The 24,945-nt window shown below is 35.2% G+C and overlaps 1 protein-coding gene across 2 annotated transcripts in view; it reads left to right on the forward strand.

The window, feature by feature from the left end:
- The window catches only part of CTNNBL1 (catenin beta like 1), a 218,907-nt gene that overhangs the window by 124,926 nt on the left and 69,036 nt on the right, over positions 1 to 24,945 (forward strand). For both annotated transcript variants that reach the window (XM_051979353.1, XM_051979354.1), the window contains exon 11: positions 3,586 to 3,767. In XM_051979353.1, coding sequence (XP_051835313.1) covers positions 3,586 to 3,767 — 182 coding nt within the window. The remainder of the gene's footprint in view (positions 1 to 3,585; positions 3,768 to 24,945) is intronic.

Here is a 24,945-nt window from a genome sequence, read left to right on the forward strand (position 1 = left end):
TCATGATGAGGAGATAATTTAGGGTCTAGTAATTTGGACCCAACTATTTTCTTTGATAACAAACCTTCTGTGTTATCTTAATTCCCAGTCAAGTGAAAGGGGAATACATTGGTAGAGTGAGTCAGAAGCCAGGGTAGTTTTCCAGTTCTATTTGTAGATTTATTTGTAGAATCATTCTGTGAACCCTGTTTAGGCACCATATAAAGAGCTTTATAAATATCTTATTTGTGTTTGTATCTCTTTTTACACTTGAGGAGCCTCTTTGCCTCAGGTTCCCCATGTGTAAAATGAACAGGAGAAGAAGATGGCCAACCACTCCAATAGGGTCATGAAGAATTGATTATGACTGAAACAACTGAATAACAGTTGCAGATGGGAAATTAGAATCTGATTTATGTTGTATCTTGGGATATGCCACGTTTTCTTCTAGATTCAGAATCTTTTCTATCCTGTACTAAACTTTGGAAATTCAAGAATTCATAGGATAGTAGCATTGGGAAGCCCTTGGAGAGCTAGTTCAACTCTTATATAAATGGTCTTGGTCCAGTGAATTCTTGGTAATCTCCCTGGGAAATTATGTCTTTTGGAATCTTAAAATGAAAGGCACCTTTTATTTATACACTTTAAAATTCATATGTTGTGCATCAAGTAAGACATCTCATAGATTGTTGTGTCTGTACTTCTTGAATATTGGTCAACTATGAAACATAGTAATGTTATAATAATGGATGTAAGAAAAGAAGTTGTGGTTCATTGCAGAGACTGTGGTACAGTTGGAACAAGCCATTCAGAATAAAATGAACTTTTTCTTTCTCCAGAAATATAATAGGAAATAAAATAGGCATCAGTTAAATGTTCTCTGAGATATTTCTCAAATCACCACAAATCATCCAGGCTGGTATCTGAATTGGAAGTTGAATGAAAGACAGCTTGGTGAAGCCAGACGAGACTAAGATAAACTGCTTGTCCTCTTGAAGAATAAATATTTCAGATAAAGTCAACCCATGATAGTCCAGCCAAACAGCTATTGATTGCTAAAAGCCTGAACTTAAGTCTAATGAATATTCCAGTGTTCACTACTCTGCAGGTTGCCTAAATGGTGATCAATATACCATTACTGTCCCTTTAAATGTTCCTTATACTGCACTCTTGGAAAAGGACTTTGTTTTTCAAGTTTTCTTTTGGTAAATTGATGTAGGCCAGAAAATAAGAGAAACTTTACTATATGGGTCTCTTTCATTTTAATGCATACAATAATTTTATGTTATTTATGGAGTGGTTTGAATGCATGGTGAACTTGTAACTGAAAATACCTTCTTTTGTAACGGACATTCATTTCAGGTGGTGCCCGGTCACACAAGAGTACAAGAAGGACAATGGGCATAGAGTATCCCTATTTCTAAATTTCCGTTCAAATGATTGTCTTCTTACATGTAATAATAACCTGAGAGAAATGAAAGCTCATATCAAATTAAATGTTAAATTAATTGCATGGGGCAGAGGGGAAGGCAATGTGTATAGGTATTGTGGATAGAGCACTGGATTTACAATCAGGAAGACTTCTCTTTATGAGTTAAAATCGGACCCCAGATACTTCCTAGCTGTGTGACCCTGGGTGAGTCACTTAACTCTGTTTACCTCAGTTTCTTCATCTGTAAAATGAACTGGAGAAAGAAATAGGGAACCACTCTAGTATCTTTGCCAGCAAGAAGACCCCAGATAAAGTCATGAAGAATTAGATACATTTGAAACTACTGAACAGCAGTTGCAGAGGGGAAATTAGAATTTTAGTTATGTTGCATATTGGAACATGCCACATTTTCTTCTAGATTCAGAACCTTGTCTATCCTGTACTAAACTTTTGAAACTCAGCAGTTCATAGGATAGTAGCATTGGGAAGCCCTTGGAGATCTTCTAGTTCAAATGTCATATAACATTTTACGTGGGTGAAGTCACTTATCCAATGTCACACATGTACTTTGTGGCAAATCTTAGTTTAAGATTATATTCTGTGAGGTAATGCTCACTTTTTTTTAATAACTTTTTATTGACAGAACCCATGTCAGGGTAATTTTTTTACAGCATTATCCCTTGCACTCACTTCTGTTCTGATTTTTCCCCTCCCTCTCTCCACCCCCTCCCCCAGATGGCAAGAAGTCCTATATATGTTAAATATGTCGCAGTATATCCTACATACAATATATGTGTGCAGAACTGAACAGTTCTCTTGTTGCACAGGAAGAATTGGATTCAGAAGGTAAAAATAACCCGGGAGGAAAAACAAAAATGAAAATAGTTTACATTCATTTCCCAGTGTTCTTTCTTTGGGTGTAGCTGCTTCTGTCCATCATTGAGCACTTGAAACTGAGTTAGGTCTCTTTATTAAAGAAATCCACTTCCATCAGAATACATCTTCATATAGTATCGTTGTTGAAGTATATAATGATCTTTTGGTTCTGCTCATTTCACTCAGCATCAGTTCATGTAAGTCTCTGCAAGCCTCTCTGTATTCATCCTGCTGGTCATTCCTTACAGAACAATAATATTCCATAACATTCATATACCACAATTTAAGGTAATGCTCTTTCCATTAAGCTGCAGCTGTTGATGAGGTTATAAGGGTGTTGGATGATCATTTTAATCAATCCATTTTGAATTAATAAGGGGGAGTTGGAAAGGTTATTTTTTAAATGTGGTCAACTGCCATTCCCTCTCACAAACTGCCTTGTTGTCTTGCCTTCTAAGATAGACTGCTCTGCTGGATGAATCATTAGCCTGGCCAAGTTTGTCAGCCCTCATGTATTGAAAAGAGCAGTTTTGGAGATGTTAATGAGTCTCAGCTTTCTCACCTGTAAAATGTGATTATAGTAACTTTTCTGTGTGGGACTATTGCAAAGAATAAGTGAAATATATGTAAGCTTGGAAACTGTAACATACAACATCAATATTATTGTAAGAGACTATACCCTAAAGGTAATTCTTCCTTTTCTCCATGACTGTTTTGGCTCCTAGTGTGAAATATTACTATTTCATTTAACATTTCATTATATACTTTAATATTTGGATGGATTGGCAATTTCCTAGATGTCAGAACTTGCTGCAGTAGTATGTACAGATCATCATCTAACCTTGCCTTCTTAAGCTGTACAGCTCTTGTCCTTGGATCCACTCTGCCAGGGAACTTGTTCTCTATCTCTTGATGTTGTGTGGGTGCTGTGGAGTGTGCATGTGTCTCTCAGTTACTCCTCCCTCAGGCCGCTTCTAGCTCACCTTCTTTTGCTTTTCAGATTTCTGATATCTTTTTCTTTACTTCCCTTGTATAATTTTTTGTTTGGTAAAGTAGCCCGCCGATACCTTTGCTTGTTGAGTGGCTCTCAACTTAGTGCTTCAGAGATGGAACAACACTTTTCAGTCTCCTCTTCTGGATCTCTGAAAGGTCAAATGATTTCTAGAATCATTCTGCCTTTTAGGCAGCTCTTATTTTCAGTAGAGGATGAGGTAAAAGTCTTCCTTTGGGCACTTTTGTATAATCTCTTTAGATTGATTACTTTTTTCTTGTCTTACACAAATCTTTTCTTTTTCTAGGGAAAAGAAGATCTCTCGAAGTAGTGCCCTGAAAGTATTGGATCATGCTATGATTGGACCTGAGGGTACTGACAACTGTCATAAGTTTGTTGACATTTTAGGTTTGCGAACCATCTTCCCTCTCTTCATGAAATCTCCCAAGAAAATCAAGAAAGTAGGAACCACAGAAAAGGAACATGAAGGTAAGATCAGCCCAGGAACTTGAGAAAATAGGATGGAAAATATAACATTCTTAAAAATAGGAACTTTTTAATCTTGTCTTTATATACAGTACCTGTCTAACACAATGCCTTAGAACTTAGTAAATGCTTGTTGAATTGATTTGATTGAATCTGAGTTTTAAAAACAAATCCTTTCATTTAAGTGAAGGAAAATTGACAGAGAAACAGCCTGATTTTTGATTACCTCTTTAATGTGTGTGAAAAATCCACCTTGTAGCATGATGCAACCCTTGGCATAGTACAGCACCTCTCTGTGCCTCAGTTTTCTTTTGTGAAATTAAGTTAAGACTATTGATGTAACAACTGTTTCACACTTGCCTGACTCCTAGGGGCTTTCCTTGTGGCTTGTTAATGAATCTGTCTGGGAGTTTTGTTTTCTTTACTATAATTTGCAGCTGGGTGTCTCTCTGATGGAAGACCCTTTTGAAAAGAGTTATGAGGTGGTAACAAATGTCATTTCCAAAGTGGTACTTTCATGGATTTCTGCATTAAAGTATGATTCAACTAACATCAGGAATTGCAGGAATAAACTATTTATAGCCCGAGTTCTCCTTTTTATGTTTCTCCTCCCCAGTGGACATACTCCTTGCAAAATACTTCCATGAATTGCAGTTGTGCTCTGAGACACCGTAACCAGAGTAGTTACTGTACAGCCAGTCCCTTTCTGCCACAATCTGGAGGGATGTGAATTTATAAGCATTGGCAGTGGCATTTGAGGCTTAGGCCAAGTACTTCTTTAGGGGATATAGGTTATTGGTACGGAATTGTAAGATAGAAGGAAGGAATTGGAAGATAGAAATAGGGATGAACATGGAAGTAGCGACTGTGGCGTTAAAACATAAATTGTGACTAGTGGACCTTTCTAAAGCAACAGGATCTTGAGAACTTAAAACTCTGATAAGTAATCATAAGATTTTTACTGATAGAATAAACCTAGGCATGATCTAATCTAATTTTATTACTTAACAGAGAAGGATATTGAGATTGGGCCAGTTTTATTGAGTTACCCTGGATCATATAATTAAAAAATGGCAGAATCAGATTTTGGACCCAGATCTTCTTGACCCCCTAAATAAACTGAATGAATGGACTTGATCAGAGATATCAGACTCTGAGTATAGCCCAAACCATATTAAAATGTAATTGGGTAATACTTTAAAAAGTAAAAGTACCAAAAAAAAATAGATAAGATTACATTTTAAAACCAAGTCAACATGCAGCCTAGAAGGATCCTATTGTGTGGATGTTATTGTTGTTTTGCCTTTGACACTATTGGACCATCATCTGAAGTCCTTTCTATTTTTCCTTTTATGATCCTATGACTAGAGAATCTCTAAAGCTCTCTCAGGTTCAGAATCCTCTGGTCATTACTAGCTAGAAGGGTCAGGAAGGGTTACACATATTTATTTAGGTAAGCCTTAAAAAGATGGTAAGCATTTTTAATTGGGAAGGATATGGACAGGTTGGGGGCAGGGTATTTTAGGCACAGAAATTGTTTTGTAAGCAGGGAATGGAGAGATATGTTTGTTCAACAAATGGTGAATTTGACTGGAATATAGACCATGTAAAGAAGGAATGTTAGGGAAGCAGATATTAGAGCCAGATTGTGAAGAGGATTTTCAGATTTATTCACACCAGTAGAAAGGGTCAAGATCTGCACACTGCTTTTAAAAGATTGCTGTGTCCTGATCTGTGCCATACTTGGATGACCAGCTTTTAGGGAATTAGTGTTGATATTAAAACTTTACTGAAAATAATTTAATACTGATAATTTATAAAGGCCTTTAAGACCACATAGTACCTGAGAATTGTCATTTTAGACATCATTTAATGTAAATGTTAAAATTTATTTTTGAAGAAAGAACCCAAAACTCTGAAAAATCCTTAAAGGAGAAAACCTTCTTCTACTCTGTCTCAATGAGGGGACTCCACCCCAAACACAGTTTCATCTTTGTTATCTGGGTGGGGATGGCTCAGTCCCAAAAGCCATTGAATTCAATTCAAATTCTAACCCTAGCTGAAACCCAGAAACCTGGGACTTAACCCATGAGCCCCCTTCAGCTTGTAGCCAAAGCCCCTATTATAAAAGAGCCAAACTAAAACCTTCTCTTTGCAGAGGTTCCAAACACGCTAGCTATGCCATGCTTGGCATCCCAAGTAGCCTCTGTCCACTGGAATACGATTTCCAGTGTCCCTTCTCTTTACTCTCACCTATTTCTTTAATTAGATTAGACTTTAACCTTACTTCCAATCTCCATAATAAACCTCTTTTATCATTCTAGGTTTTCAGGTCTGTAAATTCCTTTACAGGGCACTGTTGTGCTGCCAGAAAGGAATCCCAGAACTCCCTACCCTTGCACTGCCACTAGACCTCATTTAGACATTAGTTAGCTCCCTGACCACCAGTGACCCTAATTTCATTTGGGTAACCAAAATCTAAACCTCATAATGATGAGTTGAATTGTCACTGAATCTGTGATATTCCCTGAAAGTTTCTTTTTAAAGAAGAATCTCATATCAGATGTTTATTTTTCTGTATTTTTGTCATAGAATATGGAGGGAAAAAAGTTTGAGCTATTTGTATTTTCTCAATAATTTGGATTCTAGGTAAACTGATATTTACTATGTTGAGAATATAACATTGTCTCTACTTTTATTTTTAGTTAAAATTCTTAGTACTTAATATCCTTCAATTCAGTGAGCATATTTACTCCTACTATATGCTAAGCACCTACTATATGCTAAGTTTAGGTGCCTAGGAATACAAAGACACAAATTTGGGAACCACTCACTGCTCTCAGAGAATTTATGTTCTAGATCTTCATGACCTTTTTATCCAAAGCACTATTCTTTCCATTAGTTCTCTTTTATTTAGGTCAGGTTTTGCTTTTGCTTTTGTCTAAGATTGTGATTAGCAGAAGCATAATAGATTTTAGCACATACTGCCTCCTTCCCGCCCCCCCCCCCCTTTTTTTTTTTTTTGCACTGAGGCAATTGGGGTTAAGTGACTTGCCCAGGATCAAACAGCTAAGAAGCATTAATTGTCTGAGACCAAGTTTGAACTCAGGTCCTTCTGACTTCAGGGCTGGTGCTCTATTCACTGCACTACCCTAGCCCCTTTTTCTTTTAGCCTCTTAGCCCCTTGCTTTAGCCCCTTCTTTTAATTTTGTATTTTTTTCCAGCATGTCTCTTGTGAACAATATATTGTTGGATTCTGATTTTTTAGCTATTCTGTTGTCTTTTGTTTTATGAATGAGTTTATCCTATTTACATTCACAGCTATGATTACTAACGGCATATTTCTCACCATCCTATTATCTTTTACTTATCCTTACCTTTTTTACTCTGTTTTCTCCTTATAAGTCGATTTGGCTTTTCACCACTGTCTCCTTTAATCATCCTTTTCTTTTATTTCCCTGCGCCCTTCTCAAAGCTCCTTCCTCTCTATTGCATTGCATTTTCTCTCATTGAACTAATGCTGATGAGAGTAAGGTTTGAATGTTGCCTACTTCCTTTAGGGATCCCCGTTATCCCTTCCATGTAAAAACTTTTCCTTGCACACCTCTTATGTGAGTTAACTTTCCGCTGTCTTCCTTTTCTTTTCTCCTTTTTCAAGTGCATTCTCTTTCCATTCTTCTTTTGAGATCATGCCCACATAGTAAAACTCTCTCATATCTACATCCTCCATTTAAGTGGACTCTTTCAAACTCCTGTAATGATAATGTTCTTATAGTTTATATGTATCATCTTCCTATGTGGGAATGAAAACAATTTAACCTTATTAAATCTTAAGATTTTTCATTCATATTTAGCTTGTTTATGCTTCTCTTTTGTCTTCTTACTGAATGTCATTCTATTCAGCGCTGATTTTTTCATCAGGAATTCCTTTATTTCATTAAGTATAATCTTTCCCTGACAGAATTATGCTCAATTTTGCGGGGTAGGCTCTTTTGCCTTCTGGAAAATCATATTCCAAGTTTTCTGTTCCTTTGTAGAGATAGCTGCTAAATCTTGTGTGATGTTGACTGGATTTGCATGGTATTTGAATTCTTTCTTTCCTGATGCATTCAGAATATTTTTCTTGACCTAGGAGCTGTGACTTTTGACCATAATATTTCTGAGTTTTTATTTGAGGATTTCTTTCAGGGATTCTTTCAGTTTCTACTTTGCCCTCTGGTTTTAAGTCATCTGGGCAATTTTTCTATGTAATTTCTTGAAATTTGATTTCTAGGATTTTTTTGGGGGTCATGTCTTTCAAGTGGTCAGTAATTTTAAAATTATCTCTCAGTTTTCTAAATCAGTAGGTTTTCTGATGCGATATTTCATACTTTTTTTTTCATTCTTTTTATTTTTCTTGCTTCTTGATGTCTCATGGAATCATTTGCTTCCACTTAATCAATTCTAATTCTGAAGGAGTTATTTTTTTCAGCAAGGCTTTGTACTTTTACAATTTGGCCAATTTTGATTTTTAAGGAGTTATTTTCTTTAATATTCTTTGGGCTTCCTTTACTGATTTATTATTTCTCTTTATAATTTTCTTGCATAGCTCTCATTTCTTTTTCAAGTTTAATTCTCTACCATTCTTAATTTGACTTAATTTTTTTTTCTCTTTAATAATCTCTTTCTTTAGCTCTTCTAAGAATTCTTGTAAGACTTGTGTTAAGTTTGCATTTTTCCTTTGGTCTTTGCTTATAGATGTTTTCAAGGCATTGTCTTCTGAGATTGTATATTTATATTCCCTGTTACCCTAGAATCTTTTTATGATCAGGATCCTTTTTTTTTTTTTTTCTTGTTTATTCGTTTTTCTAGCCTTTTTCTTGACTTTGGACTTTATGTTGGAGTTGGGCTCTACTCACTACTGCAGGAAATGACTGACCTTAGCTTCTGTATCTTGACCTGGGGCCCTGGAGACTTTTGGTATTTCCAAAATGATGTGATATAGGGAAAAGCCTAGTCAGGACCCTCCTGGTCTACACTCTGATCTTTAGCCATTTTGGACCCCTGCTCCCTCATGATCATAACTGCTTCTCTCTGCTCAGGAACTGTGACCTTGGCCTGGGTAACAAGCTAGGTAGCTGCCAAATGGTGCCTGATCTTGCATCCAAAGCTAGCACAGGAATCCTTGGGATTACCTTTTGGACCAAGTATTTTGTCTTTTTATTGTTTCTGTGCATTAAATGTCTGATATTCAAGCTGCTGTTGCATCTACAACTTCTAAGGCCTACCACTGATCTAGGAGAGGTTTTTTGAAAAAATTTTGTAATTGTGATCCTTTGCTTTGTCTTCTTGAAACTCCATTCCCCACCATTAATTCTTATTAGTGTTTATTAGAATTGTTGCTTAAAGAAATTTTTCTATCTTCCATAAGTAACTTCCAGAATATGAGAACTGTCTTTGTGCAATTTGTTTTTGTCGTTTACCAATTTTTTGACCTGTCTAGGCCAGTAGTAGCAAAATCTGATGGGGGAGAAAAAGAATCTGTGATGTGATTCTCCTCAGCTGTTATCTTCTATGACTTTATTTATGGTAAAGTAGAATTCCCAGAGAAGGCAGAAAATGGGGCAGGTAGAGAAGGAGAATTACACCTAGTAACTCTCTGAGAAATAGGCAATCAGTAAGTAAAGGCAATATCTTGGTCAGCTCTGCTTTAGTCTAAGACTTGGGCTTTTATTCTGAATGGTATTGAGGCAAGTGTCAAGAACAGAAATCTCCAGCAGGATCTTATTTTGTATGAGAAGGGAAAAAGTGACAGATTCAGTGAGCAGCTGTTTTCCTTCTGAAAAATGTGTCAGAGTATGCTGGTAACAGTACATTTGCTTTAGAGCACTCGCATTAGAAATTGGATAACATTATATTAGTGAGGGCAATGGCTTGGTAAGACAGTCCCTGCAAGGCATGTTTGGGCTCTGATAGCTCTTGAGGATGAGTTGTGAATCTTGAATACCACAGAAAAAAGTAGGGCTGCTGCTGGATTGTTCTGGACTTCACTGGTCAAGCTGTTGATCAGGCATGAGTGTAAATAAGGGTTACACAAGTGTCCCTTTAGCTACTCTTCTCTTTTCAATAAAACTATAGCTTTGTGAACTTTAGAGGAAGTTTTTCACAAATCTGACTAAACCTTATTAATCTGAACTAGGTTAAGTCCTGTGGAATTCACCAGATATTTACTTTATACCTGCTGAATGCCAAGTATTATATTGTAGATAAGAACATTGTACAATAATATTACTTTGATAACTCATCTCTTCATCAAGAGTGATAGATAGGAAATCAGTTTTCTTATCTACTAACTTTTAGATCCTCCTTTTCGAAGCCACCTGAAGTCCTTCCTTACATACTGCTCTTTGCTGCTGCCATACTCATTCCTTAAGAGTGTTCTGAAAGTAGTGTGCTATATTTTAGTGTAAAAATGAATAGTGGTTCTGGAAGTAGAAAGGCAGTTTGTAGAAGGAGAGAACTTGTGGTAGATTTTGGTATATCTGAAGGAGAAGAGAAAAAAAAGATAGCCTACATTACACAGAATTGTATGATGGAATCCCTGTTTTGGGAAGATGGTTGTAGGAAAAATGGTTGAAATTTAAATCCATTCAAATTTGCGTAATAAAATCGTTAGAAATAGCTCAGGGGAGGCACTTTGCTTGGGGATGGGTCAGGGAGAAATAATTTGCCCTTGGATATGGTATTATGATTGATTACTTCCTTGGCTTTATAAAGAAGAGTAAAATATATTGTATCCTTGGTGTTAACTACTTCAGAATAGGAGGGAAGGAAAAAGATGGAATCCAGAAATGGTATTTGACCTTTATTTCTTGTCTCTCCTAAAAAAAATTCTTATTAAAATAAGTCCAATTTTCCTTGTATTGCTTCATTAGGTAGGTGAATTATTGAGCTTGTAGCAGTTCAAGTTAATTGAGCTGTTTTAACATGGTTTCCCTGGAGGCTGTTAAGAGCTTTAACTCTCTGAGTGACAAAACTAAGAAGGGTATGAAAAGTGCACAAGCATGCATTACATGCACCCTTTATAGTGTTGAAATTCCCACCAGAAGCATGATCATAGTAAGTTCTCATTCTAAAGGTTTAATGGCTACTGTCTTCAAAGAACTTTTACGTGGTAGTTCTGGTAACTGGGTCTCAAGGAGAATGATGCCTTTTTGAGTTGGTTGGACACCAAATTGTGTTTGGGACTGACTAGTCCCAACAATTTCCTTCCTCCCCCCCTACACACACACACACACACACACACACACACACACACATATCATCAGGAACACAGAGCAAAAACTCTTTCTACATATTTCCAAGCAGGAAAGAAAAGAAGAAAGGATATAGGTTACTGAGTTTTTGAACTCCAAAAGTAGCATTTTATTAGAAACTTAGAAACATTGGCTGGGCCTATTGCTATGTAGAAAGTTGTTGATCCTTTGTACTTCATCTGTGTCTGATCTGTCCAGTTTGAGCTCAGAAGGCCCTCCTATAGCTCTGAAACAAATGATTTGAACATTTGGGATGGAGCTATCTCTAGATGTGCACATCTCATGTTTCCTAGTGGATAGTGCAGGATGTTTTGATTTATACATGAATTGGGTTTAAGTGAGGCAGATTTGAGCAAAGTTGTCAGCCTCTCTCTTCCAGAGTCCAGTGATGAGACAGAAATCAAGATGACTGGCAGTGGTCTGGGATATGGTGGTTGATCATGGCATCTTTGATCTCTGACCAAGTTCTAAACAGGGGGACGACCCATTCTACAGGGGGACATTTTCATGTGGTTGGGGTAGAACTCCCCTTAACTCACTGATAGATTTGAGACCCTTCAGGTACCCTCAACCCGGTATAGCTAATTCAACAAGATGGTTTTACCAACGTATGGCTACGGGCTACCACTTTTTGGAGACATGGATAAAAGTTGGATGATAGCTGGACACCAAAGGTGAATGAACAGCCTAAAGAGAGCTTAGTAATCCCTTGTTCTCCTTGAACACAGAGGTCACTGAAAACATAAACTCAGAAGTGAATTTTCCAGTAAGTCTACAAGCAAAGCCTAAAAATAAAACACATCATTGGCAAAAATTCAACTAGATTTCCTAGACAAGATGAAATAAGTAATCACGTGATATCTGAAAGACGCAAGATTCCTGCCCAGAGAAATTTTTACTCTGATTAGGAGAACCAGGCATGTATAATAAAAGCAACTCAAAAACACTTAAATATCACAAATGCGAAATGATATATCAAATTAATGACTCAGGTGCAATGGAAGAAGACAGAATAAAGGAGTTCTCAGAGTGGCTTTAAGTAAAAGACTTATTTGGAGGAGGTAAAATGATGATCTGAATTGATAGTTTCCATATCAGGCTTTTGGTTCTCCATTCCACTTAAAAATTTTTTTTGCCTCCAATCATCCACATTGCAGGAACCATCAATGAAAAAAAGGCCCTGGAGTAGGAATTGAAAGACTTGAATTCTAGGGACATCTCTTCCATTTGCTGAGTGTGGGAGAACAATTGTTTCACTTTTTTTTCACATGTAAAATAAGAATAATAACATACTGTTTACTTAAAGTCTATTGTAAAGATGAAATGAAGTCATATTTGTGTGTTAAAAGATTCAAGAAAATATAAAATGTTTTATGAGTTACTGTTTTTGTTGATGGGTATCTTCCAACATTGGTTACCTGAATGTCATCCAAAGCATCTATATTGTGTTGTTGTCAGTCACCTTGTTACTCTATTAGCATTTATTGAATGTCCACATTATGCCAGGTTCTGTGCTTCAGCGCTAATATTTTGTTATATATTTTTACCACAAGATCTAATTCCTTCAGGTGACTGGAATGAAGTTTACCTAGGGAAGTTAATGTAGATGAAAAAATTGGCTAATGTAATTAATGTATATGTAATAATTATAAATATACATAGTCACAAGCATAACATAAGTGATAAAGTATGATCCCAGTCTTTTCCTTTTTGCCTTCTGTGATCTTAAAATTTAGTAAATCAAAGCCATGCTACTTCAAATAATAGTGAGTTATTTAAGTGCTTTATTTTCCTGGTTTCCCAGGAAGGGGCGTTGTTGTAATACAAAGAAATGATTATCCTTGTGTTTGCCATTTGTAGAATAGATATTTCATAGTTCTTTTCCCACAAATATTTCTCTAGCTGTAAGTAAGGGTCTTCCTTGATTAGTGAGGAGAACTTGGTATCTCCATCTTCATCTTTAGTGTACTCCTCTTTCATCCCTCCCCAGCCCTTTGTACTTTATCTTACACAAGAACACCAGTGATAGTTTTTTTTCCCTGTCTTTTTTCCCTAAACCTTCAAAATTACAGAGGAGATTTTGGTAGTGGAAGCTGGAACAGTGAACTGTGGGAAGAATGAACGGTATTTAATTTTAAGAATAGCATTAAGCCATTTTACTAACAGGCACTTTATGTTAAACAATGATTAAAATGTCTTGCTGTTGTTTTTGTTGCTATTTGAAAACCTTATAAATGAACAGTTTTCTGGATCAATTCCCCCCCCCCCCTCCAGCTGGCTGTCTTATTTTTGACCAGGGATGATAGAAATACAAGGATACTGAAATGCACAGTGTGTTTGGATTTGGGGACTTTCCTCAAAATTCAGGCTAGAGGGAATGATTTTGAGCATTGCACATCTGGTTTGCTAACTGGTTAAAGCCTTGGAAGGGATTAATCCTCATATATTTCCCAGGGAAAAAGTTATTTTTCACTGTTGTTTATTTCTCAATGAGGAAAACATTTCAGCAGAAGAACTATTTATTGTTAAAAAGGCAGATGCTTTTTTTCAGAAGGTTACTGCAGTCACTCCTTTTTTTTTTTTTTTTTTTTTTTTTTTAAACCTTCCATAGTTGTGGAATAGCTGAGCTGGAAAAGACTTGAGAGATCATCTGGTCCCAGGTCATCACTTTGCAAAAAATGAAACTCCAAAAGCACTTTGTTCTTTGCTTATTGCACCTTCACATTCTGTCTTGTGATTTAGTCATTTGTGTGCATATTTTATGGGTCCCTATTAGTCTATAACGCTCAGAAGGCAAGGAACTGTGTTCTTTTCTTTGCATTCCCTATGTCTTCAGTTCTTTTCATATGGTAGACAATTAATAAACATTTGTTGGATGAATAAATCAAATGATGTTTCCAGTCCATATGGACAACCAGGGGCAGACATCTGTGGTAGAAGCCAGAGTCTCCAATTCTCATATCAAACATAAACACCTTGTGCTTATGAAGTTAGGCTAGGGACTATGATCTCATTGGGCCAGCAGGCCAATAAACTAAAAACAATAGTAACCAAATGAAGGGCTACTTTTTAATCTTTAAGGGACTTGACTTAATCACATACATTTAAACCTCACCGCTTGAATAGTGTCCCACATCCCCTTCATCTAATTTTTAAAAATTCCTTCCTACTGGCAGCTCACTCAAAGTTCACTTATTTGTATGCTTCAAATGTGGAATCAACCAGGTTCCTCAGTCATTTCTTTGGGACTAGTTTGATTATTTAAATATTTTAACGAGTGAAGCTTGATTCTTATTTTTGCTTTGGGAAGCTGTGTGGAAAGGCAAGGAAGGGAACACTACATATTTGTGGTTTCTCATTGTGTGGAGCATTTTCTTGGTTGTTCAGAGATAGAAATCTTATTTTGACTATAAAATTTTCCACTAAAAACTTTATAGTTTTATCAGGATGACTTATTTTTATTTATAATTTGGGTGAAATTTTATAGGAATACTTATATAATATAGGAAAGTGTGCATGTGTGTATAAAAGTACTAAGCTCTATTTGGAATAATTTCCAGAATTCTTTAAATTCTGTTCCTCTTGGTTTGTCAGTACAGTAGCTATTACCTTTCATTTCAGTTAATGAGGAAAGGCAGAGTTTTGTGGGGCATGGTAAGAGGTGAGCCAAACCTTAAGGATGGCAAATCTCTGAAAAGTCTGAAATCACTAAATCACTAATGGGTACTTGTATCACTAAAGGATTTTTTCTCTTCACAAATATCTTGATTGTGGAGTTTTTAAAGTAGTTATGCCCTTGTGTATCTAAAATCCAATTGATTTTAATAAATTTGATTTATTCTTATAAGCATTTACTTATAAAAACTAAGTACAACTTCATTGGATTCTTTATTCACTGTGGTGTGACTTGAAGGATCCAAGAACAGGAGGAGATCCAGGAGATCCTTTTCTATAATCTTCTATACTCTGAGATCCTTGAGGAGGAGGATTATAAGCATAGATGGAAAAAAAACAGATTGTATATAGTAATAAAAGGCAACAAATAATAATGTAAAGAAAACTGGCCAAGCATTTAGGATCCTTAGATTTATATCAGTTAAATTTATACCAGTTAACCTTTTAGGGACTCAAATCTTTCACCACAAAATGTGGGTGTTGAGATATGTAGATAGTCTTCATAGGTCCTTTTAGTTTGAAAATTTTGAATTCAAAAGTACAATACCTTATACATAGTAGATGTTTAATGAATATTTGTTGATTTAATTTGGTAGATAAGGTAGAAAGAAAAGAATAAGATGAACAAAAAAAATCTGTTGCTTTTAAATAGTACAGTTAAATATTGGAAACATTTTCTTTTACCTTTTGGACTATTTAACACTGAATGAGATTTTTATACGTTAGGCTATAGGATTTAGGGAAATGCTCTATGTAATCATTAGCAGTTAGTTGTATTTTTAATGGTACATATACATACACATTTATGTATATATATTCCCCATATATTTATATATGTACACATACATATACCCCTCTCCATACTTTTGGAGTAAGATTGATTTTGCTTCTGGGTATCCAGATGTTGAAGGCTTCAAATCGCGTAACAGTAAAAAGAAGTTGAACAGTTTTTCATATTGTCAGGTAAAAATCATTTGCAGGTGCCATCATTTAAAACAAGCTTTCTTTAACATAGCTACCATTTTATATGCTGGAATATTAAATTATGTACATTCTCTACTGGTTTTAAAGTTCTAAGCGAGTATTAAAAAAAAAAAAAAAAAAAGGTACTTTGGAAGAGTCATAGGGTGTGACTTGCATCCCAATAACTGTTTCTGATTGTAAGTTACCCAAATCCTTTTTATAAAATCTTTCTTAATCCACTTTCATCTCCTGCTTTTCCCATTTACAATTAAACATAGGTTCAAGCTAAATTTTCTATATACAACTATTTTCCCTTCCCTGACCAGAAAGTGGAAAGAAAAGGATTAATAGTTTTGTAAGGTAAAAGCATGAAATCAAATTAATTAACTGTATCCTTTTTATAATTACTTTAAAAAATGCTTGTAACTTTCTTAAATATATTGATTACTAATAAATCATGTCCCTCATAAGTATGCCTAGTGGCAGGTAAATCTAGAAAAACAATATTCACAAACCTAGTTAGCAACCTTCCACATGATAAATCATCTGGAGTTAGATGGGAAAGACCATATAGTTAATTAATTGTAAAATATTAAAAAAAAACCCATCATAGTTCAGTGACTTGATATTTCTGATGAAGTATAATATTAATGTTGAGAGAGGACTAAAATCTGCTTATGTGGAAGCTGTATCCACATCTGTGTGTGTGTGTGTGTGTGTTCATATGTGATGTTTTAGGTAATGACTTTTATATGAATTTGTAGAGTAAGGTCACATTATAATAATGTCTATTGTGTTTATTTTATCCACTTAATTGCTAGTGGTTGAAGCCCTAGATCTGGAGTGCAAAAGATTCATCTTCCCCAGTTCAAATCTGGTTCATGCACTTAGCAGCTATGTGACTCTTGGCAAATTGCTTGTTTGTCTCAGTTTCCTCATCTATAAAATGAATGATAAGGGAAATGGCAAACCACTCTAGTACTTTTACCAAGAAAATAGGGTCACAAAGAGTTGGACACAACTGAAATGACTGAACAACAACAAAATTGTCGTGCTGACTTTTTTCTTATTGACTTTTTCTCCAACAATTCCTTTGCCTAACTGGTGTTTCTTATGTGTGCTGTCTTCCCCAAATACAGTAAAACATACTAGTTTCAGCAAGAATTAAGTTTATTTTAAATCTGATGTTTAACAAGTTGTTTAATTATTAAATAACAAGTGAAATAACCCTAAGCTGAGTAATTCATTTTGATTTGTACTTATGAAGATTTCCGTTTTTCCCCATCAATTTTTGGTCTTCCTGAATACCTGTGTCCCTTGCTTGGCTGAAACCTCATGTCTGAGCTTGGCTCTATTTTTGTTATGTTCCCAGCTGGCCCTCCTTGCCACTACCTCCTTGTCATTTTTACAATTAGTAAAAATCCAGAGAATTAGGAAGATGGCATACCAGGAAAGGTCCTCAATGCATTTGCTCTCCTCATATGTCTTCAAGGTTTCACAAAGTACCTACACCAGAAATAATATCCCCTCACGCTCTATCCAGAATTGCAGCCATACTTTCCATTCCCCAGCCAGTCTCTAAGAGACAACCGAGGACTTTCTTTGGTGTAGCTGGATATTGCTGGGACTAGACACCCTCTTTTAGCTCCATTACCACCCCCCTTTAGGAAGCCACCCATGCAACAGTTAGCTTCCCCCATAAATGGAGGCCCTCTCAGGAAACATCTCTCTGAAATCTTAAGTGCTGTCTTTCTTAAGCACTAACTTTAGCCTTCCCAGTCTTACCAAGCTCTTTAATGTAGGTGAAAAGTATGGCTTTGCCCAAGATGTCCTTGTCCAGTTCCTATGTCCTGATCTCATTTTCATTTAAAACTTAGGGGATGTAGCCAAAGCAGTTCTTAAGCAAAATTTTATATCTGTGAATAGCTACATGAATAAAATAGAGAAAGAGAAGATCAATGAGGGGAGGATGCAACTAAAAATCTAAAACCCCCCAATTAAATGCTAAATTAGGAATTCCAAAATTCAAAGGAGAGATTAATAAAATCGAAATTAAGAAGATTATTGAACTAATTAGTAAATCCAAGAGTCGGTTTTATGAAAAAAAAAAAAACCCAACAAATTAGATAAACCTTTGGTTAATTTGATAAGAAAAAGGAAAGAAAAAACAAATCTCTAGCATCAAAAATGAAAAGAGTGTTTTTACCACCAACGAAAAAGAAATTAAAGCAATAATTAGGAGCTGTTTTGCCCAAATTATGGCAGCAAATCCAACAATCTAATCGAAATGGCTGAATATTTACAAAAATACAAATTGCCCATATTAACAGAAGAGGAAATAATTTACTTAAATAGTCCCATTTTAGAAAAAATTGAACAAGGCTTTAATGAATTGCCTAAGAAAAAAATCTCAAGAGCCAGATGGATTCCCAAGTGAATTCCATCAAACATTTAAGGAACAATTAATTCCAATACTATTTAAACTATTTGGAAAAAATAGATAAAGGGATCCTGCCAAATTCTTCTATGACACAAATATGATACTGACACCTAAACCAGGAAGAGCCAAAATAGAAAAAGAAGATTACAGACCCATTCTCACTTATGAGATAAGTAAATTAAATAAAAATTAGCAAAGGGATTACAGCAATTTATCAGCAGGATAATGCATTATGACCAAGTAGGATTTATACTAGGAATGCAGGGCTGGTTCAATATCTGGAAAACTATTACCATAATCAACCATATCAATAACAAAACCAGTAGAAATCATGATAATCTCAATAGATGCAAAAAAAAAAAAGCTTTTGACAAAATACAGCACCTATTTCTATTTTTAAAAAAAGCCACTAGAGAACACAGGAATAAATGGAGCTTTCCTTAAAATAATAAGCAGTATCTAAAACCAATAGCAAGTATTATTTGTAATGGAGAGAAACTGGACACATTCCCAATAAAATCAGCAGTGAAGCAAGGATGTCCATTATCATCACTGTTATTCAACATTGTACTAGAAATGTTGGCTTTAGTGATTAAAAAAAGAAAGAAAGAAAAATTAAAGGAATTAGAATAGGCAATGAGTAAGTAAAACCATTATTTTTTGCAGATGATATGACGATAAACTTAGAGAATCCAAAAACCCACTCAAAACAATATAAGATAAATTCACGCAAATTATCAGCATTTCTATATGTTACTGACAAAGCCCGGCAGCAAGAGATAGAGAAATTCCATTTAAAATTAATGTAGACAAAATAAAATATTTGCCAAGACAAACCAAGAACTATATGAATACAGTTATAAAACACTTCTCACACAAAGAAAGTCAGATCTAAACAATTGGAAAAATATCAGTTGTTCATGGGTAGGCTGAGCTAATGTAATAAAAATGACAGCTCTGTCTAAATTGATCTATTTGTTCAGTGCCATGAACTAGAAAAAAATAATAACAAAATTTATCTGGAAAAACAAAAGGCCAAGAATATCAAGAGGATTAATGGAAAAAAATATAAAAGATGGTGGTTTAGTAATACCCAAACTAAAACTATTATAAAGTAACAATCATCAGAACCATTTGGTACTGATTAAGAAATAGAGTGGCAGATCAGTGAAATAGATTAGATACACATGACACAATAATCAAGTTCTAGTAATGTATTTATATGTAATGTATTTGATAAATCCCCAAGCTCCAGCTTCAGGAATAAGAACTCATTATTTGACAAAAATTGCTTGGAAAACTGGAACATAATATGTCAGAAACTCGGCATAGACCTACATCTCAAACACCATACCAGAATAAGGTCAAAATGGTTATCTGATTTGAAAGTAAAGGATGATACCATAAACAAAAATGAAACCATAAACAAGGGAATAATTTGCCTATCAGATCTTTTGAGAAGAAAGGAATATATGACCAAAGAAGAACTAGAGAATATTATTATGAAAGGCAAAATAGACAACTTTGATTACATTAATTTAAATTAATTTAAAAAGATTTTGCACTAACAAAACCAATGGAAACTATCTAAAATGGAAGTACAAAGATGGGGAAAAAATCTTTACAGCCAATGTTTTTGATAAAGGTCTCATTTCTAAAATATATAAATATTATATATTATAAATATATATTATATGTAAATATAAAATATATAAAGTGTGTCAAATTTATAAGAATACAAGTCATTCTCCAATTGATGAATAAATGGTCAAAGGCGATGAACTTTTAGATGACGAAATTAAAGGCACCTATCATCATATGAAAAATGCTCTGAATCACTATTGATTAGTGAAATTCAAATTAAAACAACTTTGAGGTACCACCTTATACCTTTCAGATTGGTTAAAATGACAGGAAAAGGTAATGATAAATGTTGGAGAGGATGTGGGAAAACTAGGATGCTAATGCATTGTTGATGGAATTTTGAAATAATCCAACCATTCTGGAGAGCAGTCTGTAACTATGCCCAAAAGGCTTTAAAACTGTGCATACCTTTTGACTCAGCAGTGCCATTACTGGGTTTATATTACAAGGAAAGCATAAAGGAGGAAAAAGAATCTCCATGTGCAAAAATGTAGTTGCTGTTTTTGTGGTAACAATTGGAAAAGCAGTAGATGCCCATCAATTGGGAAATGGCTGAACAAGTTGTGGTATTTTATTCTATAAAAAATGATGAACAAGCTGATTTTAGAAAGGCCTGGAAAGATTTACATGAACTGTTGCTGAGCAAAACAAGCAGAACCAGGAATACAATGTACACAGTAATAGCAAGAATGTGCAGTGATCAGCTATGTAAGACTTGGTTCTTCTCAGTGGTTCAGTGATCCAAAGTAATTCCAGTAGACTTTGGACAGAAGTTTCTGCATCTAGAAAAAGAATTAGGGAGACTTAATTTAAATCAACACATGCTATGTTCACTTCTTTTTTCTTTTTTCTTTTTCCCCTTCTCCCATGGTTTTTGTTCTGATTTTTCTCTCCCAACATGATTCATAAAGCAATGTATATTAAAAATAAGTAAAATTTTTTAAAAAGGAAGATGAATGAATTTGGAACACAAAAATGCCAAAGAAGAGGAAAATATAGCAAAGGAGAAGAAAAGGCAAAATGGTAAAAAGAACATGTGAACTGGTTTTATATACATTTTATACATGTGTATAATATATATGTATATATACATATACATATGTATATGTATATACATATATATGTTTATAATAAAGACAGGATATGGAAATCAGATCTCCCAGAAGATCATATCAAATAAAAAAAATAAAAACAGGATACTATAATTCAGGAAATTATACAAGAAAATAGTTCAGTAATTGTTTCAGAAAAATTTGGAAAGATTCAAATCAACTGAAGCAAAGTGAAAGAGGCTTAACAAGAAGAATATTGTAAACAGTAAAAACAATATTATAAAGATGATCAACTCTGAAAGACGTAGTTACTCTAATCAGGACCATGATCCAAGACAGTTTTGTGATGAAAATACTCTCCAGTTCCTGAGAAAGAACTGATAGATTCAGAGTACAGATTAATGCATACTTTATTTCTTGAATTCAACATGACTAATATGGAAACATGTCTTGCATAAATTTACATGTATGATTCATATCATAGAGCTTGTCTTCTTAAAACAATGGGGAAAAGATAGAGGAAGGGTAGGAAATTCTGATTTTCCAAAAAAAATTTTTTTAATGAATGTTAAAAACAAAACATTAAAGGAAAGAACTGCTTAGAACTACAGAAAAAGATCACTTTGAGAAAATCCACAGATTACATCTTCAGAAAGCAAACAAAAAATATAACAACCCCCCCCCCAACCTTAAAGCTCCAAGACATATAGTTGTTAAATTTTTACAATTTTAGTGACATTCTGCAAGTGACTAGTAGACAGATCTTCAAATACAAAGAAATGGAAATTCAAATAACCCAGGAGTATTTTACATCCCTGAGAAACTGCAGAAGGAAATTGAATAATATATTAAGAAAAGCGAGAGAGTTTAAACTGTAGCCTCAAATGACACACCTGGCTTACCTGAACCATCAACAAAAGGAGACGAATATTCAATAAAAGAGAATCATCTGTGGTGTTCCTGAAAAGGAAACAGTGAGACATGAGCGTTTAGCCTCTTCCACCTTCAGTTTCCTTAACTTCCCTGTCACCTCACAGAGTCTTTACGAAGATTAAGTAAGATGACATATGCAAAATATCTTTTAAACTTTAAATGTCAGCTAATAGTATTGTTGTTATAGGCCAGGGAAAGAGAGAAATACTATTCTTAAGTATCAGGCCATGTCTGTAGAAAGGAAAAAAGGCAAGCTAAGTCCTCTATATCTCCTTGCCTACAATCCCTATAGTTTCTTCTTGTATTTCTCTCTTATTCTCCCCTTTCTCCCCAGGTTGCTTTCTTGGGTCCTTGTTGCTGCTATTGGCATTTGGAAGGTAGAGAGGGTATGTGGGGAAAGGGGGAAGGGGCAAATCCTCCTTTTATCTCATTATGGATGGGGATGAGGGAGGAGAGATATACATCCTGGCTATTCCATAGTAGCCCTTTGATTAGTTATGCCCTTAATGGTTCTCAACCAGATATTTCATAGATTTCCCCTTCCCCCCCACACCTCCAAATTAAAGGGCCATAAAAAGGCATTTCATTCTATTTATTAGTGGCAAAGATGAACCCTGGGACTTAGTTCCTTTGATTCCAAGTTCAGTAATTCACCAACTATTAATTCATTGTCTCCATACATTTGAAACATAGTATATGCGTATGAGAAGCATGGTGGAATCTAAGAAAGTATGTTTATTATACTGAACCATGCAGAATAGTTTTTTTGGAAAAAAGATCAAAATGATTTTGATCTTAATGCACATGCAATCATGTATGCTTTGTTCCCATAGCATCTAGACTATTAGCAATACACTTAAGATTATTCTAGATTAATGAGAAATTTGTGGGCTGGCCCATATATTTCTATCAAAAGACATATTCCAGGTTCCAAATTATGCACTTACAAATGAATTTTTAAGATAAAATCTTTTTTTGTGATCTAATGACTGCCATGTATATTATATATACATAAGTGTAGCATTGAGCTCTCTTGATTCTATGCTATTTCTGCTCTTTGCAGAGAGAATAAAGGAGTTTAGCAACTAAGGAGATCTGGAAAGGCTTCATATAACAGGTATTACTTGAGAAGAGGTTTGAAAGAAACAAGGAATTCTAAGAGATAGTAGTGAGGTAGGCATTTCAGGTGTAGGAGACAAGCAATGTAAAGTCACAGAGAGGGGAGATGATGTTTTATTGATGAAGAACAGTAGGAAGGCCAGTTGGGCTGGGTAGGAGAAAGTATGGGGAGGGGAGAGAGAGAGAGAGACAGAGAGAGAAAAAAGAGAGAGAGAGAGAGAGAGAGAGAGAAGAGAGAGAGAGAGAGAAGAGAGAATCCTCTATCCACTGCACTACCTAGCTGCCTCTATATTTTAATCTTAGCAGAATGATATAGTCATGCTATAACTGCAGGAATATGAATGGATAAATGAGTGAATGAACAAATATTTATTAATTAATAAATATTCATTAAGTGTTTACTTGTGCTAGGCACTGTGCTAAACTCTGGAAATATAAACACAAGCAAAGAAGGCTTTTTAAAGAGCCTACTTTCTATTTTTGTTGTTGTTGTTGTTCTTCCTTTGGAAGATGACCATGACATCAGGGAGGGGGAATACCATGACATGCAAGTGAATTGGATTGAAATAAGGGAAGGCTGGGCAAGGTCGTTTGCTTCACTTTCCCTTCCATAGCCATCTGGGTCCATTGGCAAGATACAGATTCAGGATGACTGGAGCTGGCCCTGGTTGCAGTCTGGGCCCAATTGGGGTTTGGCTTGAGACTTGTTGTAGATCATAGTGATTTGGGTTTAAGGCATGTGCTTAAGAAAGAAATTTAGTCAGTTATCCCCAAGATGTCTTGTGAGGCTTCAGCGAACAAAATTTATATTTCTTTGGGCAGAGCACCCACAGACAGGATCATGATACCTTGTGTGGACTGAGGGAAGGGAAGTAAAAGAAGAAAGAAAAGGTGGGGGGAAGAAAAGAAAAGCTAACTAAGTAGTGCAGTGGTAGAACACTGGCCTTAAAGTCAAGAAGATCTGAGTTCACTTGTGTTTCAGATACTTAGTAGCTGTGTGACTCTGGGCACGATACTTTAACCCCATTGCTTCAGAGGGAGCGAAAAGATGAATCTTGGGTTCTCCAAACTCCTCTCGTCTATGCTTTCTTTCTAATTTGGGAGACAACACATAGGAGAGTGGTGATCAGGGAGCAATGTTTTGGCTCAGGAAACCACTGAATGGTGGTTGGAATCAATTAATTGACACTTCCCTTCCAGAGATGATAGTATTAATTTGATTTTTGATCTCCAAATACTGCCGTAGCACATCTCTACCTTAAGACAAAACCCTTGTGATCAATGATAATCTCATTCCCCAATAATTAACATATTTCTATCCTTTTGCATCCAACTAGTTCAGTGATTATGAACTCTGTTGCCACTGCCATTATGAAAACCCAGTTTTCCATCTCTCCCAAATGCTCCTTTATCTTACCCCATCCCCACTTCCTGCTTGTTTGTCTAGATGCCTAAAGATATTTTTCCTTAACCTCCATTTTCCTTTTCCTCCCAGAATATTTCTTTTCCTCTCTCTTTCCATTCTTATATAATTAGGCTCCCCCTATAATTCTTGATAATGACAGGATTCAGAGGGAACACATGTATTCTCTCCCCATATTTGAATCTAATCAGTTTATTCTTGCTTAGTCCCTTAGGATTGTTCATTTCCATTTACCTTTTTATGTTTCTCTTAACTGCTATTTATATACTTCAGAGTTTCTACATAGCTCTAGTTTTTTTTAAATCAGGAATGCTCGGAAGTCTTATATTTCATTAAAGGTCTGTTCTTTCCCCATAAAAATATTAGTTTTACTTAGTAAGTTGTTTTTTGGCTATAAACTTATGTCCTTTGCCTTCTGGAATATTATAAGCTCTCTGCTTCTTTATAGTTGTAGTTGCTAAATCATGTATGATCCTGATTGTGGCTCCTTAGTGCTTGCTTGAATTTTTTTTTTTTTTCCTTTTTGCTTGCAGTATTTTTTTTCTTTGACCTGTAAGTTCTAGATTTTGGCTATGATGTTCCTGAGAATTTTCACTTTGAGGATTCAGGATATAATATATAGTTTCTTTCTATTTAT

The sequence above is a fragment of the Antechinus flavipes genome, chromosome 2 (assembly GCF_016432865.1).
Source record: "Antechinus flavipes isolate AdamAnt ecotype Samford, QLD, Australia chromosome 2, AdamAnt_v2, whole genome shotgun sequence".
In the NCBI taxonomy this organism is placed as follows: domain Eukaryota; kingdom Metazoa; phylum Chordata; class Mammalia; order Dasyuromorphia; family Dasyuridae; genus Antechinus; species Antechinus flavipes.